Consider the following 18,506-nt stretch of genomic DNA (forward strand, 5'->3'; position numbering starts at 1 on the left):
ATGACAAATAAAATACTACCTAATAGTAAAAAGAAAATGACCCGCGGGCCAACCAGCCCCGCTTTGCCACCAACCCATTTTGACCCACAACTAAACGGGACGAGTTGGTGGGCTGAAAGGTATAATTCAACCCGTCCCGTTTTGACGGGTTGACTCGTTGGGTTTAACCCATATTGCCACTTCTAGGTACTACCCTATCATCGAATACTTGATACGACTTCCATTCAAAATAAAATTATAAATTATATATTCTTTAAAATATATAGGTATAATATATAGTAAAATTATTATTTTTTCTCTTCAAAAAACATGTCAACTGATGTATTATGTTCCTATTGATAGGATGTAGGTGCTACGATAATATATTAGATTTTTTTTCGTTATTTTGCTGGTATTTCTCAAGTGTTCGGGAGTGACATTTCTAGTACAGAAATTTATAGAATATTTTATGGACCATTTAATAGAAATAAACGAATTCGTTCAGTGCTTGATGATTGAGTTCACCTCTTCAGTTTTTGTGATCCAATTTTATTAAACAAGTCATAGACAAAATGACAGAGCAATACAAACAAATTACTGAAGAAAATCAGAAAGAAAAAAAAACGACAGAGAAAAATATTTTGCTTATTTTACTGGTTGTGGCTTGTGTATTTTCCATGATCCCCCATTACGACTTCAGACCCTTTTTCTTCCGATAGGAGAAGCAGGAGCCATTAACCTTCTTTGAGTACTTAGGTTTTTTTTTTTTTATTTGCTGTGGAAAAAAAAAAGGGTCATAATTAAGGACTGCTAAAACACGTATCTGAACAAACATGGTGTGGGACTATTTTTACGTGTCGTACTTTACTTCTTTATTTCTGGCCGTTCCTTATTTAAGACACCTTTAACACATTTGGATTAGGTATAATAAAAAAAATATTATGATTCATTTATGGGTAATATTACTCTTATGTAACATGAGAGTAGTTCTCTCATGTTACAGAGAGAATTCAAGTAGGGCTCGCTATTTAAAAGCAAAAAAAAAAAAAAAAAAAAAGAGCACGATTTTCGAAGTGAGAGAAAATAAGATAACTACCTCATGTAAAATGAGAGTAGTATTTTCCTTCATTTATTATTTGGTTTGAACACTGTTTTATCAACATTCATTGAATTCTTCTAATACAAAGCCATTTTATGGTTTCTGAATTCCTATAGGACATATAAGTAGTATTCATAATGGTTTATCTTGTGGAACCAAAGAATTCAATCATTATTACTTGGTATCTTAATCGATAACATTCAAATATCAGTAAATATCTTTTTTAGTCCCTAACAAAAAATACGATATCCACTTTAGTTCCTTACAAAAGAAAATTAATCTCGAGGTCTCTAACAAATTCAAAGTGAACTCATTTAGTTGAAATCGTGATCTCTATCAAATTCAAAAAAGACTCATATTAGTCCCTTTAAAAAGACTAAAATGGGTCCACTTTAAATTTCTGAAGAACTAATCGACTAATATTTTTTTTGTAAGAGACTAAAGCGGGGACCGTATTTTTTGTTAGGGACCGAAAATAGTATTTACTCTTCAAATATAAATTATGAGAGTGTCAAGTTATATTAAAGTGTATATTATTATATTATTTGGTTTGAGCACTATATTATATAATTTTATTGATTGAATTCTTATACATTAAAACAGTAGATAATTATTTAATTAGGTTGATATACAAGTTAGGAAGGGATTAGGCTTAATCTGGTATCCGTCTCTCAGGAATTGGGTGATTAACACTGAAAAACGTGAATGCAATAAATGAGAAATTATATGACTATGAAGTTGCGCGAAACGAATCAGATGTTGTGCTCACTGGTTCATTAATTGTCATTGGGTCCCAAATAATTGTTAAAATTTATTAAAGATGACCTTCTAAAAGTTCCGTATGCATTTAGTTTTTTTTTTTTTTTTTGTAAATCTATGAAATGCACAAATGACAAAAAATGCTTGTCCAAGCATTTTTTGTCAATCGAACGAATGAATCTTTTGAGCGTGTAAACATAGCAATTGCTCTTTTGTTAACTGACCAATATACATGTTTATGAAGCTGGTCCAAGCACTCAGGCATAGGAACATTGGACGAGTCCTAAAGAAGGGCTGGATCCAACCCACTTTGCTGGTCCAAAATAAGGTCCTTTAGAAACCACTTACAAAAGTTCCCTTAACAATTTTTCGAAAATAATGCTGTAGTGTAACTCATCGTCGTCCCTTTCTTTTTCGCGTGTCTGGGGGCCCATCATGAGTTGGGTCTGTAACATGGGCTTTTACTCTACCTTTTAAAGTGGGTTTGATCAATATGTTTCAACTCAAATCACAGTGGGTTAAACACAAAGAACAAAACTAAAAGCGCGTGTAGGAAATCATATTTTCTCATAAAAATAAAAGGATTATTATTTCGCATATTATATCAGATAATTTTTTTCATATAACACATAAAAATATATATGAAATTATTTTATTTTTTTCTCTTTTTTTAGTGGAATCTATATTGCGAAATCGGCAAGTATACCATTCGTTTCAAGTAATAAAAGTGATAAGTAAAGATCATTTCCTCGAGGATTAATGCACAAAGTACTAATTTAACTTTTCCCTTAAGTTGGAAAAGAAAATTGGTTTGATTTGTGAAAGTAGTTGAGTGTTGAAATTTTAAAAACAATAATATTAAAAAGTATGCAAAAATTAATCAAGAACATAAAGAAAATATGAATTTGAGTAAAAATTATAAAAAGACTGTAGGCAGGATGCACTTCACCTCCGATCCTCCATTATATTCCTATTTGCATTTTATAATTAACTAATTGGTTTGCTCAGACAATTCATTATTTTTCTATAAATTAGTTGAACCCTAATGTCTTAGTGATTTCAACTTTTTAACTCAATTAGAATCTTAGTGTCTTAGTAATCCCTCTTGAATTAAGCATTAAGCAAATGAATTAAAAGTCTGCAATCTATGTAAGCCTATGTCTAGGTCATGAACAAATTGTTATTTTACCCTTGTCCAGACTAAAACCCCAATATGTCTATTGTGAGTCCTAACTTTCAAAGCCTTATAATTAGAGTGGCCAATTCTAATCAGGATATGAAAAAATTAACACAGGTAGAATAAAATAAACTAACTAATTAAATTATAAAAATAATATCACATTGGGTCCGTGATCTCAACTACAAAAAGAAATTAGCCAGACATAGTTAGCTTAAACAAATTAAAATAGTAAAAAGAATTCATAACAAAGAAAGAAAAGAAAAAGATGAAGAAGAAAGATCAATGATCTTCAATCTTCAATCTTCAAGTTCTCCGGAATCCAGATCTCCAGCATGAGTCTCCTCCTCTAAATATTGTTGCCTCTGTCGAATTGTGTCTTTTAGTTTTCAAGAGATGCCTTTTTATAGGGATGAAAACCATATCTTTTAATTTTCCATCATATATTCAATGGAGTCTTTACTAGAATCTCTACTCATATCTTTGATTAAATCCTTCAAATCTTTCCCTTTTTTTTAATTTAATGAAAAACTTTCTTTAAAAATATTCAAAGTAAGATTTGATAAGATCTTTAATGATTCAGAAATCCAAAACAACTCTACTTGATATCTCCAGTTTATTTCTTTATTGAGCTGAAATTTACTGCAAAATATAAAAAATCTTATGAGAATATTATTGAAAATAAAATAACAATTTAATTATAATTCTCATAACTTTTAATTACTTTTAAATCAATTTCATATTCCTATTAACTTTTAATACATAGTAAATTAGAGACTCATCATTCTACCTATATTTTTTGTATGTTATATAAGACATAAAATAATTTATCTTACGCAACTTACTCAACATGAGAAATAATATCCCAAAAAATAAGAGCTGACTTTTTTTCAAAGGTTCTTTTCAAGCACAAATGTTGTTGTTCTTTTTGAAGTTCTTTATCTCAAAAGTAATTTTTCTTTTCTTTTGAAAATGTAATTTTTGAAAATCAAAAGTAATGTTGTTGTTTTTTCTTTATATGGGTGTGTACGTCCCGCGGGATCGGAGATGCATACTGCTAAAGCATTAGACTGACTTTTTTTATTTTATTTGCCCAATCCCAATTAAAGTAGGAACCATCATCTTTTGAAAAAGAAAGGGGAAAGTAAAGTTGAATTTGACGGTAAAATTATTTCTCTTTATGTAGAACATAATCCTGGAATATATGCAGAGTGATTCTTAATTTCCAGTAGTCGGACATTTTAAAGGGTTTTTAAAAAGTGACTTTTAATTTATATCTTCATCCCCCCCCAACACACACACACACCAAAAAAAAAAAACCAAAAACAAAAAACAATGACAAAAAAAAAAGAATAACAAGAAATTCCAAATCATTAGGATTTGTTAATGTCTTGAATAGTGTTTATATCAAAAACTAGCCAAAGTGCGAACGAGCCATAATGTTAAAGTAATACCTTAAGCATTCATATAGTGCTAATACTAATATCACTCTTTCCGGCAAACACACACACACACGAAACCAAAATAATATATTCCTACATATTAAAGTTTAATCTTTTAATTTATTTTCTATTAAAAAATGAAACATGTCATTATTAATTCCTTTTTATATAACTTTTAATTAATGTCTTTTGACTTAATTAGGTATATTTAAAAAGGGTTAGAAACATTTTATACATGTGTAAGTTATACTATTAATTTTGACCATTAATCTTACTTATATTTAAAGACTCTAATATTTTAGTTATATAAATCATTGGATATAAGTGGATTAATGATCAAGATTGAATGGAAGACTTTTTAATCATAAACCAGTATAAAAATAACATATTCCATTTAAAAAAAATTAAGTTTTTCCCTTTTAATTTATTTTTTTAAAATTTTAATCAAATTTAAAAGGGAAAAGTTCATAAACCTGTGGTTTACTCTTTCATCACTTACACTCCTATATATATTTTTTCTTATCAATTTATCCTCTGTGATTTTTTTCAAACAAGTTTCCCTTTAACACTATTAATAATTGAGTTAACTTGTCCATTTTACCCTTATCACATTGTCACGAAGATCTTCTTCCCCCAGGCAGTCCCTGAACATGTCCCAATAACCGAGTTGAAAATTTTTCATCCTAATTTTAATTAGGGATGTGCAAAATAACCAAAAAAACTAAATCGAACCGTGAACCGAACTGAACTACACTTAAAATAACCGATTTTTAAAAATCAGTTCATGAACCGAATTGGTTTTTAAAACCAGTTCAATAATCGAACTATTTTCGAAATCGAACCGAACTTATTTTTATTACTTTATTTCTTTAATTTTTTAATTTTCTTTTCTTTTTAGAATATGGTCGACTCGAATCGGTTTCGAACCAAAACGAACCAGTTTTGAACTGAACTGCTATTTAAACCAACTTGGTTTGATTTTTCAAAAATTTCAGTTCAATTCGACTCATGCACACCCCTAATTTTAGTTGGTATTGGGATTCTTGATTTTGTTATTAAATAAGTGTGCAACAAAGTTTAATCAATACGTCGCTTGTAAAGTATATATTTGGTTTCTAATGCTAGTAGTGTTATATTGGTCGACGATTTGTAAGTGCCATAACCTTCACTAAGGTCTTAGACATGTTTTGCGACCTTATAGATTAATAGTTTTCTCTCTCTTAAATACTTTTCTAGTGAGTGATGGGAGACTATTTTGAAATTAGGATAAACTACCAGTCTCAATATATTTAGATTTTTCTCCCTTTATGTAACAGAAGATAAAAAAGTTGAAAATTGTTCCAACTAAAATATAAGAATTATAGTTCAATGCTATTGCTGGTGGTATCATTCCAGTTGCCACTACCGGATTAAAGGGCCAAGCTTCTGAGCGGATTAAGGGTTGTTGTCGTAAGTTATTATTTGAAATACTTCAAAAGGAACTCACCTAAATGCCAAGCTCTTGAGCATATTAAGAGTTGTCGCCGTCAGTTATTATTTGAGATCCTCAAAAAGAGCTCACCTATACGCCGGGCTCCAATGGCAAAAAAACCATCACCCTTGCTGCTTGTTGATCTACGTAACTCAAAGAATGCCTCGAGCTCCACAATGACATAAGGGTCACCGCCCTCAGTCAATTATCATCTGCAATTCCCCAAAAGGAGCCCACCTGTACACAAAGCTCCTGAGTGGACAAAGAACGTCATCGTCAATTACTTATCATCAATTACCTAACAATATTTGTTTCAAACTTGTATACTGCAATATGTCCATCGTAACATACTAATATGTACCTTCGATGTATAACCAACGCTATCCAAGCAACCAAGATAGCCATTAAGACCTGGAGCAGTTTGAGGGATACCTGTTACCAACCATTGTTCCAGCCAAAGCGAACAACCATTGTCCCGGCCAGAGCGACCTACCATGATTTTGGCCAAAGAGACCTACCACGGTCCTTGCTAGAGTGACCAATCACGGTCCCAACCAGAGCGACCTACCACAAACCCAAGTCTTATGGAAGACCCAAAACATTTGAGTGTAATCTCAACAGGCTCACATGCCCGACTAGAGGGAAACACCAGACAGACTTTAGTCAATAATTTGAAAGAACCAAAGCATCTGAGTATTATCCTAATAGGTTCTCACGTATGACTAGAGTGATACATAGAACAGACTTTGATCAATAATTCTCAAGACTTGAAGCATCCAAAGGAGATATAAAAGGCCATCAAGCCTAATGAAGACACACCAACCGTACTCCGACCAACAAAAAAAGACCATCACATGGTTATATTTTCTTCCTCAAAAGGGATTTACAAACTTAGAAGACTCGTTATGGTCCTGGTTTACATCCTGAGGTCCAACAAAGCAGCAGCATTGCAGCCAGTAGCCTAAGCTCTCGGACTATCGAATTGGGGAAAAACACTATCTTGGACTCATCCAATAGGCCCACAGCTTCTAGAAGCAACATTAAAGATAAGTGGAAAATTAAAGAGACAAGGAAAGATTTTCGTATTATATGCCAGATCGCAATCTAATACCTCGACCAGTGAGTCGGTACCATTAGGGGAAGGCCCACGACAATATGTACCGACCAAGCAAAGTAACCTAGGTCCCGAACTATGAGTCCAAGCTATGAAATTACCCTCGTAAGGGTACAAATGAGGATCTAGCCAAACGACACAAGCCCTCTCGAGAACCCAAAAGCACTAAGACAAGTTAAGCCGAGATGCTAAATACAACATCCTTAAAATGCCAAACTGGCACCGGTCACAGAACAAGCCAAAGTAGCTTGTAAAAGACACATCAAAACACAGCAAAAAATTGAAAAATATAAATCGCCAGGACCTCGTAAAAGAAGCTGGGTCTAGTCAACGAAGGTCCATGATAAAGTGTACTGGCTAAACAACTAAATCTAAGGTTTGAATTACTCGGACCCCACAAGTGCCCTCAAAGAACGAATTGGTGCCAAGATGAAATTGTCGCCCCTGCATATACTATACGCCATGGCAAAGCAAGTCGAGTTCAAATAGTTAGAATAAAAAAAATGCTAAAAGAGGCATAAGGCCCTGAGATGAGCCCAAACAACGTAATAAAAGATGCATCTCATGAGGTCCAGGCAATTTGGTCCAAATCACGTTTGGCCGACCTGTGGATCATGCAGGATTAAACCACGTCTAGATGCCCCATAGCTGCTGAAGTGCCAACAAGACTATAAGCAATCCGGTCGCAAGACCATAGCTTGACACAGAGCTCAAACCCCTTCACACGAATAAGGAGCCATTTGACGAAGAAAGACATTCAGGGCGGCCCAAGAATGCCAAGCATACACCACCAAAATAGAATCCTCCCATAATAGATCCAGACATGGCTGAGGCGCTAAAAGAAGTATCACAGCCTGGTAGCCCAAGCACTCAGACTGCCAGATTGAGGGGCAATTGTTAAGGACCCAACTTATGGGCTCATATCTCATAGCCCTTTTATAGCCCACTGATAACTCTCTCATGGAAAGTTATTTTTAGGCTGTATTTTCATGATTTGGTGCCATATTATATCATAATTTCCTTAGAATTGCATGATATTAACATTAATCTTATCTCTTTATGTTTTGATTGAGAAATATGCTAAATGTTGATATTTCATGTTATTTCGAGTACTGGAGCAATTCACTATTTTTGTTGCAGATCAGAGCCGTAGCTTTGAATAACAGAGCTGTAGTAATCGGGCTTAAGTGAAACGGTGTGTTAAAGGTACAAGAAGTAACTAAATTTTGAAATTCAAATCCTAACAGAAAGATAAAGATGTTGTAGCACTGGATCAGGATAAAGAAGTTGCGCAAGATAAAGGATAAGCACACATCACATCAAATCTCAATATTTTGGCTAACAAGAAGATCAAATCAAGCTTAAGGGATTAACTACTTGAAGCCCAAGTCCGCATTGCCTATTTAAAGAAGAGCCTACACACATCCAAATGGAGCTTTCAAGCGACGAAACACTTAGAAGATTTTGAGGCTTAGTTGAGAGAAATCCAATGAAGCAAAATGTGAGGCTAGGATTTATTAAAGAGATCACTAGGTCCGGTTGATCCCTGCACTACTCTGATGGCTGATAGACGATGGATGATGGTGGAGCTAGCAGTTGCTGTGAGAACAAAGCTACAACATCGCCCCTGTTTATTTTATATTAGTTATATGGAGTCTTTATCATTCTTTTGTTGTTTCTTTTATTCAGGTATGAGTTAAATTGTCTATGATTGGGTGAAAGAGTACCCATATTGTGATGCAATCAATTTGCCTAAACTTTACTATGTAATTTTCCATTAAGTTGTTTAATAAAGTGTTAAATTATCTCAATCTTGTAAACTCATCGAGAGAGAGTTGATGATGACAAGGGATTTGGGCTATAGAGATATAAAACAGCCTGGAAAGTTATTAGATATTGTGGATTAGCTAATTAAAATTAGTTAATAGTGGGTAGAAATATCATTCACACCACAAAATCACGTAAAACTTGCACTTAATGGATCTTATAACTATGAAGCATAAAGATGTGGGGATTAGTATAAATGTATTGTTGGTGAGAGCCCTTGCATGCATAAGTCTTCTGATTACTTATGGATAATTGCTATAGCATCGTTACTGTATTCTGGTGAAATTATAATGTTGGGAAAATTGATCTTAATCTATTTTTTGAATACTTGAATCCTATCTTTTACTATGTTTTCTTAATTAATCACTAGCTTTACCTTAGTTTAATCTTTGTTTAATAGTTTAGTCATTAATTAATTCTCAATTATTATTGTTACTCATGTTGCTTTACATATAGCCGTAGCTTTACTCAATCTCCTTGGGTACTATACTTGGACTCACACATTCACTCTATTATTTGCAACACGTGCGCTTGCATGCTTGTGTCATTGATTTATATAATTAATTGTGAAATTGCACAACACCTACAATGGGCTATTAACTAAGAGAGATAAGGAAATAATCTTGCTTGATAAGTTTTCAAGGTTTCTAACATAATCTTGCCTTTGACTCGTATCCAGCTCTCAAAAGCATGAAGAACGCGCTTCTCCAATGAAATCTATACCTCCGGTGTCAATTATATCAAGAACTGCCTTGAACTCATGAAGAATAACTCAAATAGGTGTGGAAATCCTTGTTTATGTAAAAACCATGTAATAATCCTTAATTGGGTCGTAATCGGACATTAAAATGCGCTCTGGCAAAAGGAACTTCACGTATTAGTGCGTTAAAACATGTTATTTTGTGAAAACCATGTAACGGGCTTTAATTGAACCTGTATTAAAATGCGCTGGAGCTTGTTAAAATGTGCTTTGGCAGAAAGAACTCCATGTATCAATGCGTTTGTTCTGTCCTAGGGACATATATGCCTAGTCTTGTGATTAATATGTTAATGTTGGATCTGTGTGCCCTCTCTCAAATATCTATGGGAGAGCTACTTAGAGATCAGCGGATCACTGTGCACTATAGTAAACAACATAGCCAAATGGTGGGGTGCATGTACAATGACAGCTAAGAAAGATATGGTTTAGAATCTCCGTACCTTATTGGCTTAACCCTTTATTTATCGATGGGTTATTCGACAAGAATGTATTTCTAGGCTTCTTTATCGAGGACCCAAGTCCAACTGCTTAGTTGTCTGTATAGGATTGTCATTAATAGAGGATTTTCTTCCTTATTTGCATTATTTTTCTTTTGTGTTGTTTTTTATTGAACCTTCTAGAATGTGGGCCTTTGTTAGGTCCATAACAATGTTAAAACACACAATTTTGACAATGTTGCTGTACATAGTATAGAAGTCCCACATTGAGTGTGTCTCTTTGTATTCTTCAATTGGTTTGCTATATAATAGCACCAATGTTGTGGAGTTTAATATAACAAGGATTACAATGAATACCTCTTGTCTCTTGGTGATTAACATGGTATCTAGAGCCTAACAAGAGGAATCCTAATCCGCGTTTTTTTTCCGGTGGACCACTGTCTGCTGAGTAATATATATATATATATATATATATATATATATATATATATATATATATATATATTCTTTTTCTTTTTCCCCGGAAACAGTCATATCTGTCAGTTTTCAGCTTCCATATATCGTCTACGGACCTGTCTGATCACTGCCGCCATTAGGCACCACTGTCCACCGCCGTTGACCGCCGCCCACCGCCGTCTCCGCGAATTTTCCGGTGAGTTTTCCTATGAAACCCATATTGATCTGATCGCCACGAGAAGGTGCTCCTTTCTGTCCAGGACCCATCCTCAGATCCTCCTACACGCGCTTTCACGCGCGTCAAACAGCGGCTGCAACCCGTTTTGTTGCAGCGGCGCGTCCCACTCCGGTTGGCCGTCGGACCACCATGGTTCCCTTCGTCTTCTCCTTTCGCACTTCGATCTGTCCTCACTTTGTTGTTTCGACTTAGTTTCGGCTTCTTACGGTGTCTTTTCCCTTGCTGGTCACTATTCACAGGCGGTTTTTTGCTTTTCGTTGCTGGTTCCATTGCTGGACTCTGTTTGGTCTACGTTGCTTCGCATTCCACCTAAGACTTATATGGAGCCTGCAGTATCTGCTCCTTCTTCAATTGACCCATCTGCCCTTGTCTTCAGGGGTTTTGCACGTGGAAGCAAACCCTCTACGAGACGCTTTCTCTGCACTCATTGCAAAAAGTCGGGCCATACTATTGATCGTTGCTGGGATCTTCACGGTCGCCCTCCTCGCTCCGCTCATTTTTCTCAGACTACTGTTCCTGCCTCGGACTCTGCCTTGATTGCTGGATCACAACCACCTCCTGGTACCACTGCCTCTAGTGCACACACGGGTAATTCCTTTGCTGGTGTTTCTCACTCGCCCTCTCTTGGTCCATGGATTCTCGATTCTGGTGCATCTGACCATATTTCTGGTAATAAATCTTTATTTACCTCTCTCTGTACGTCTGGTCCCCTGCCCAGTATCACTATGGCTAATGGGTCACTGGTTCAGTCCCAAGGGATTGGCACTATTCTCCTTTTTCCTTCTATTCCCATTGAGAATGTGCTTTATGTTCCTCATTCTCCTTTCAACCTTATTTCCATTAGTCGCTTGACTCAATCCCTTGACTGTATTATTTCTTTCACTAAAGAGTCTGTCATTTTGCAGGATCGGAGCTCGAGGAGGACACTTGGCGTCGGATCTGAGTCCAATGGCCTTTATCAGCTTTCAACTTCTGTTCCAGTGTGCTCTGTTGTGGATTCTCCGCTTACTATCCACGCTCAGTTGGGTCATCCAAATCTTGCTAAGCTCCAGAAGATGGTCCCACGTTTCTCAAATTTATCTAGTTTGTCTTGTGAGTCGTGTCAGTTAGGGAAGCACACTCGTAGTTCGTTTCCCGATCGTGTCAGTCGTCGGTCTTCGTCTCCTTTTGCTTTAGTTCATTCAGATATTTGGGGTCCTATTCGTACCGTTTCCACTATGGGGTACAGATATTTTGTCACTTTCATCGATGATTATTCTCGATGTACTTGGTTATTTTTAATGAAAAATCGGTCTGAATTGTTTTCTATTTTTAACAAGTTCTTTAATGAAATCCTTACTCAATTTGGTGTTTTGATTCGCATTTTTCGAAGTGACAATGCTCGTGAATATTTGTCTCATCAGTTTCAAACCTTCTTTGCATCTCACGGCATCCTTCACCAGACATCATGTTCACACACCCCTGAACAGAATGGCGTTGCTGAACGCAAGAACCGTCACCTAATTGAGACTACTCGGACACTTTTGTTACATGGTCATATCCCATTCCAGTATTGGGGTGATGCTGTTCTCACAGCTTGTTATCTCATTAATCAGATGCCTTCCTCCGTACTTCATAATCAGGTACCACATTCTGTGTTGTTTCCCCATCAACCTTTGTACCCACTCACTCCTCACATCTTTGGTTCTACTTGTTTTGTCCACAATCTCAGTCCTGGTCTTGACAAGTTATCTGCTAAGTCACATAAATGTATTTTCCTGGGTTACCCTCGCTCACAAAAGGGTTATCATTGTTATTCTCCTAGTCTTCGTCGTTACTTTGTCTCGGCGGATGTTACATTCTTTGAGTCTATTCCATTCTTTGACTCCTCCTCTCATCCCAGTGATTCTGTTGCTACTCAGCTACCTTTACCACCTGTTTCAGTTCACTATATACCTTCATCATCTCCTTCTTTCGATGTCCCCGTCCCTGTTCCTGCCCATGTTCCCCCCCTCCAGGTCTATCATCGTCGGCAACGTCCCCCTGTTCCCCAGGATCCTGCCCCCACCGAGTCTGCCCCTATTGTTACTGAGGCTCCTGTGGACTCACTTCCGTCATCATCTCCTCCGGCAGCTCCGATCCTTCGGTCTGACATTGATGTTCCCATTGCACTCCGGAAAGGTACTCGTGATTCTCGTCCCCATCCCAGGTATTTAGTAAATTTGAGTTATCATCGTCTTTCACCATCCCATTTTGCTTGCCTCTCTTCTCTTTCTTCTGTATCTGTTCCAAAGACTACAGGTGAGGCGTTATCACATTCTGGTTGGCGACAGGCCATGATTGATGAGATGAGTGCACTCCATAGTAGTGGTACCTGGGATCTGGTTCCCCTTCCCTCTGGGAAGTCTGTTGTTGGTTGTCGATGGATATACACGGTTAAAGTTGGTCCGGATGGTCAGGTGGACCGTCTTAAGGCCCGCTTGGTGGCTAAAGGTTATACTCAGATATTTGGCCTTGACTACGGTGACACATTTTCTCCCGTGGAAAAAATGACTTCTGTTCGCCTTTTTATTACTATGGCAGCCATTCATCACTGGCCTATGTATCAGCTGGACATAAAGAATGCTTTCCTCCATGGTGATCTGCGGGAAGAGGTTTATATGGAGCAACCTCCTGGGTTTGTTGCTCAGGGGGAGTCTAACCTAGTTTGTCGTCTCCGAAGATCCTTGTATGGTCTAAAGCAGTCTCCCCGGGCTTGGTTTGGAAGGTTTAGCACTGTTGTGCAGCAGTTTGGCATGACTCGAAGTGAGGCTGATCACTCAGTCTTTTACAAACACTCTGATTCAGGTTCTATTTATTTGGTAGTATATGTTGATGATATCGTCATTACAGGTAATGATACTCATGGCATAACTCAGATAAAACAACATTTGTGCCATCATTTTCAAACAAAGGACCTTGGAAGACTCCGATATTTCTTAGGGATAGAAGTGGCCCAATCCAAAGATGGCATTGTACTATCACAGAGAAAATATGCTATGGATATTCTTGAGGAAGCAGCATTGTTAAATGCTAAGCCCGTTGATACTCCTATGGATCCAAATGTCAAGCTTTTACCAAATCAGGGGGAGCTATTTTCTGATCCAGAAAGGTATAGAAGATTGGTTGGGAAACTGAACTATCTCACAGTTACTCAACCAGACATTTCCTTTGCAGTCAGTGTAGTAAGTCAGTTCTTGAATTCTCCCTGTGAAGATCACTGGAATGCAGTAATCTGTATCCTCAAGTACATCAAGACTGCTCCTGGCAAAGGTCTTCTCTATGAAAACAAAGGTCATACCAGAGTTGTAGGATACTCAGATGCTGATTGGGCAGGTTCTCCTATTGATAGAAGATCTACTTCTGGGTATTGTGTATTCGTTGGAGATAACTTGATTTCCTGGAGAAGTAAGAAGCAAAGTGTAGTTGCTAGATCAAGTGCTGAAGCAGAATATCGCTACATTGCCATAGGGGTGGCAATACGGGTCAACCCGACACGACACGACACGACACGTTTTTGACCCGTACACTATTTGACACGACCCTGACACGACCCGTTTTGTAAACGGGTCGTAAAACACAAACCCTGACACGACCCGTTGCGGGTCACAGGTCGACACGACACGACCCGCAAAATTTAAAATTTTAAAAAAAAGTGGGATTTTTTGAAAAATAAATAAATTAAAAACAATAAAAAAAAAAAAAAAGATTAGCTTCTTTTTTTTGAAATTTTTAGTTCCTTCTATTTTTTTCTATACTAAACAATGACTATATATATCGATATATAAATGAATAAAAATAATAATATAATAAAATATTTAATAAAAAAATAAAAAAATGACATTGTGCGAGTTGACACGCGAACCCGCGGGTTGACACGTGACCCGACACGAAAAAAACGGGTCACATTTACACAACCCTGACACGACCCGCCCTGACTCGCGGGTTGAGACGACACGTGATTTGGCGGGTCGGGTCACGGGTCAACCCGCGGGTCAATACCTGTATTGCCACCCCTACATGGCCACAGCTACCTGTGAACTCATCTGGTTAAAACAGCTACTGAAGGAACTCAAGTTTGGAGACACTGGCCCAACATCTCTCATTTGTGATAATCAAGCTGCTTTGCATATTGCTTCAAATCCAGTGTTTCATGAAAGGACTAAGCACATTGAGATAGATTGTCATTTCCTTAGGGAAAAGGTTCTCTCAGGAGATATAGTCACTCGTTTTGTCAACTCAAATGATCAATTAGCTGATGTATTTACTAAGTCTTTGAGAGGACCTAGGATAGACCAGATATGTAACAAGCTTGGTGCATACGATCTATATGCTCCAGCTTGAGGGGGAGTGTTGCTGTACATAGTATAGAAGTCCCACATTGAGTGTGTCTCTTTGTATTCTTCAATTGGTTTGCTATATAATAGCACCAATGTTGTGTAGTTTAATATAACAAGGATTACAGTGAATACCTCTTGTCTCTTGGTGATTAACAGACAACAAAAATATACTTTTATATTTTGTGCATAATTTGAGTTATACTTGTCCGATTGATTTGATTTTGGTCTCATTCGAAAGATAAAAGAAATGTCTTTTATTTTTTTGAAAATACAAGATCCAAATCCATTATATTTGATACGAAAAATAGTTTTAGAGAGATTTTTACTAAATTGTTGCTCATCATTTATCTCTTTAAGTCCTTTTGGCTAATGCTCAAATTCAACTCAATTATCTTTAAAAACAAATAAAAATCATTCATATGAGTCAATAATTCAAAGTTAATGCTTTTTAGTTAAATAACTATAAAATTTTATGCTTTTGACTAGATATAAAAGTGATTTTAGTTTGATAAACTATAAGTACCAATCCTATATACAATTACCAACAACCAATTGATCATCCCAATAGTGTCCAATTGAACAGTAATTAAAATAAAATTAAAAATAAGTCTAACTAACTTTATAAAAGAGGTGTGACTTATGTGTTATACACCTGGCATGTTAGTATTGTGCCGTCTATAACATTTTAATTATGTTTATTTGAAAAGCCTCGTATGTGAAAGAAAGATTAAGAAGCCGTACTGTATTTAATGCACGATGGCCAAAAAGAGAGAGTTGTTTATTCGCATTGGACGGACACGAGATAAAAGACAACCGAATCACATTAACCACAGAAAATTTTATGCTGACCACCACATCGATCCAATGCACTACATTAATAAAGTTAGAGGTTAGCAGTTTAACCAATCACTAATCAGATCTAACTTGCTTGCAATAATACAAATTCTTGTTGGGGGGCATCTATTTGGATACTGGCTGGTACGTGCTTGTCACTTTCGCAGAAAATTATTATATTTAGAAAAATTGGTCTTAAGCATGGCAAATTTCCATGGAATTGATTGGGTTAAATTAAACTAATCTCAATAGCGTTGAAAAGATCAGAAGGAACGCACGTTCTCTCCTCGAGAAAGAAGCCGGCCATTGTAGAAAATTAAACCGCATTTCATCATCAGTAGCGTCACATATAGAGGATGTAACATTTCTAATTTTAATTAGCAAAGCTTATAATTTAAGAAACATCGTTCTATATCATAGATGTACCCGTTTAGTTTCAGCTCATCCAAAGCAAACAGGAACAAATTTTATGAAAATATATAGAGCTTCATAATTTGAGAAAAGTTATATTTACTACTTTTTTTTTTCTACTTCTTACTATCAAATCTTAACCGTTGATTTCCGTCAATCTAACGGTTATAATTTATTGAATTTCACTTATTAATTAATTATTATTTTTCAATAAATTATAACCGTTAGATTGACAGAAATCAACGATTAAAATTTGATAATAAAAAGTAGTAAGAAAAATAGGTAATAAGTATAACTTCCCCCTCATAATTTAGTCACCTACAATTGACATGGCACTTAAACTTAGCTTAAATTGTAAAAGTGGATAGATTCTGATTAGGGGTCATTAAATTGGATCAATCCTAGAAACTTCTAAATTGTTCATTTTTTTTATACTCAATTGATTCATATAAAGCAATTTTCACTCAGCTTTATAGCTTGATCACATGTGAGAAGATGTTACCTTTTCCGTATGATGCCAAAAACAAAAGTCTTTTCAGTTTCATTAAGGTTTAAGTAACAAATATATAATGATTGCGATGAAAAAGATAATTCCATGTGAAGAAGAAGACAATGAAGAAATTTTGATTGTTAGATTTAAACTATCAATATTAAAATATGAAGTATATGGTTGGTTCGTTTAATTTTAAATGAAAACATTTTTTAATTAAAAGTTCTTTGTTAAACGTTTTGAGTATAAATTCACACATCTTACTTCTCACATAATCAATTTCCTCATTAGAATTATTTTGAGTATAAACATTGCCCGTGTGTGTATCTGTTTTTAATAATTTAACACAGTTGTTGGCTTTTGCTCATAATGTTGGTAAGTATGGTAACCATTAACAAGTGTTTATACATTGTACGGATACTTTAATATGCATATAAAATATGAAAAAGATAAATTAAAAAATATTTAAAATAATTGATTTGGTTGATAAAAGATTATTTTATTTTAAGTAATTAGTAATTGCGTTGTCTTATTGTCCGATTAAGCATTCATGATATTCAAAAAAATTAAAGAAAATCCAAGAACGCTTTGAAGAAATTCAAATAATTATACACGTATTTCATACCATAATAACAGATCTCGGATCATACGGTAAATAAAGAGAATTTCGCACAAAGTGAGCCAATATGATGAAAGGATAACAAGATTCTACGTAAAAAGAATGACAAACTGTTTTTATTCTTTCAAATTATTAGATGTACAATGAAATCATCACGGTCATCTACATACACGTGTGAAACACCAAAACAGTGAATCACCAAATAATCATAATCATCATCACCAAGGTCACCCCTCCAAAATGTAGAATGAGCAAACACATAGAAGAAAAATATAAATAGAGAACACAGAAAACGAAAAGGAAAAAGAAAAAAGAAAAAAAACGCTACTCAATATGACAAAGAGAATAAATCAAATAGATCCCGTCAGTCCGTCCATCCATGAAAATGAAGATCAAGGGTCAAAGTGCCTCCACGTGGACGAATCCTAAGAGCAAATCCAATCAATCGCTTCTCTGTTGGACTTCTAAGCCAAGACCATGGCGAAGAAGGTACCCGCAAGAGCAGTGCCAGCAATGACGGCCTTGCTGGCAGAGAATGCAGCGGAGGGTGGTGGTGGAGACGTTGGTAGCTCAGAGCCTGGGCCTGGTGAAGGTGCAACGCTGCCTGGGCCTGGTGCAGGTGGAGATTGAGAAGAAGGGGTAGGTGCCTCTGATGGAGAAGCGGAAGGTGCAGGAGGAGAAGAGGCTGGAGATTTAGAAGGAGCGGGGGCAGGTGTTGGTGTTTTATGCGACGGTGCTGGTGCTGGTGCTGGAGATGGGGTTTTTGTTGTCGGTGACGGAGCTGGTGCTGATTTGGGTGGTGGTGGTGGGGTTGATGCTGGTGGCTGCGTGGGTGCAGCACTAGGTGCTTGTGCTATGCATGATGTGGCCAAAAGCCCCAAGATCATAAACACTTGTACTGCAGCAGAACCCATCTTGCGGTTTCTAGAGAGAGAGAGAGAAACTGTTGTATGTGAGAGAGAGAAGATGAGAAGTTGAGTAGTGAAAAGATGATAAAGGGGAAGAGAATATATAAAAAGAGGTGAGATTGGGAGT

The 18,506-nt window shown here is 36.2% G+C and overlaps 1 protein-coding gene across 1 annotated transcript; it reads right to left on the reverse strand.

Annotated features, from left to right (window-relative positions):
• Positions 1–17,587: 17,587 nt before the first annotated feature.
• Positions 17,588–18,506, reverse strand: LOC133296382 (classical arabinogalactan protein 4-like). The gene has a single exon (XM_061495354.1). The coding sequence runs from the start codon at positions 18,383–18,385 to the stop codon at positions 17,936–17,938; it is 450 nt and encodes a 149-aa protein (XP_061351338.1). The 5' UTR covers positions 18,386–18,506; the 3' UTR covers positions 17,588–17,935.

This window comes from Gastrolobium bilobum, unplaced genomic scaffold (genome assembly GCF_033153095.1).
Source record: "Gastrolobium bilobum isolate Gb01-03AN ecotype WA unplaced genomic scaffold, APGP_CSIRO_Gbil_v1 utg9938, whole genome shotgun sequence".
NCBI lineage: Eukaryota > Viridiplantae > Streptophyta > Magnoliopsida > Fabales > Fabaceae > Gastrolobium > Gastrolobium bilobum.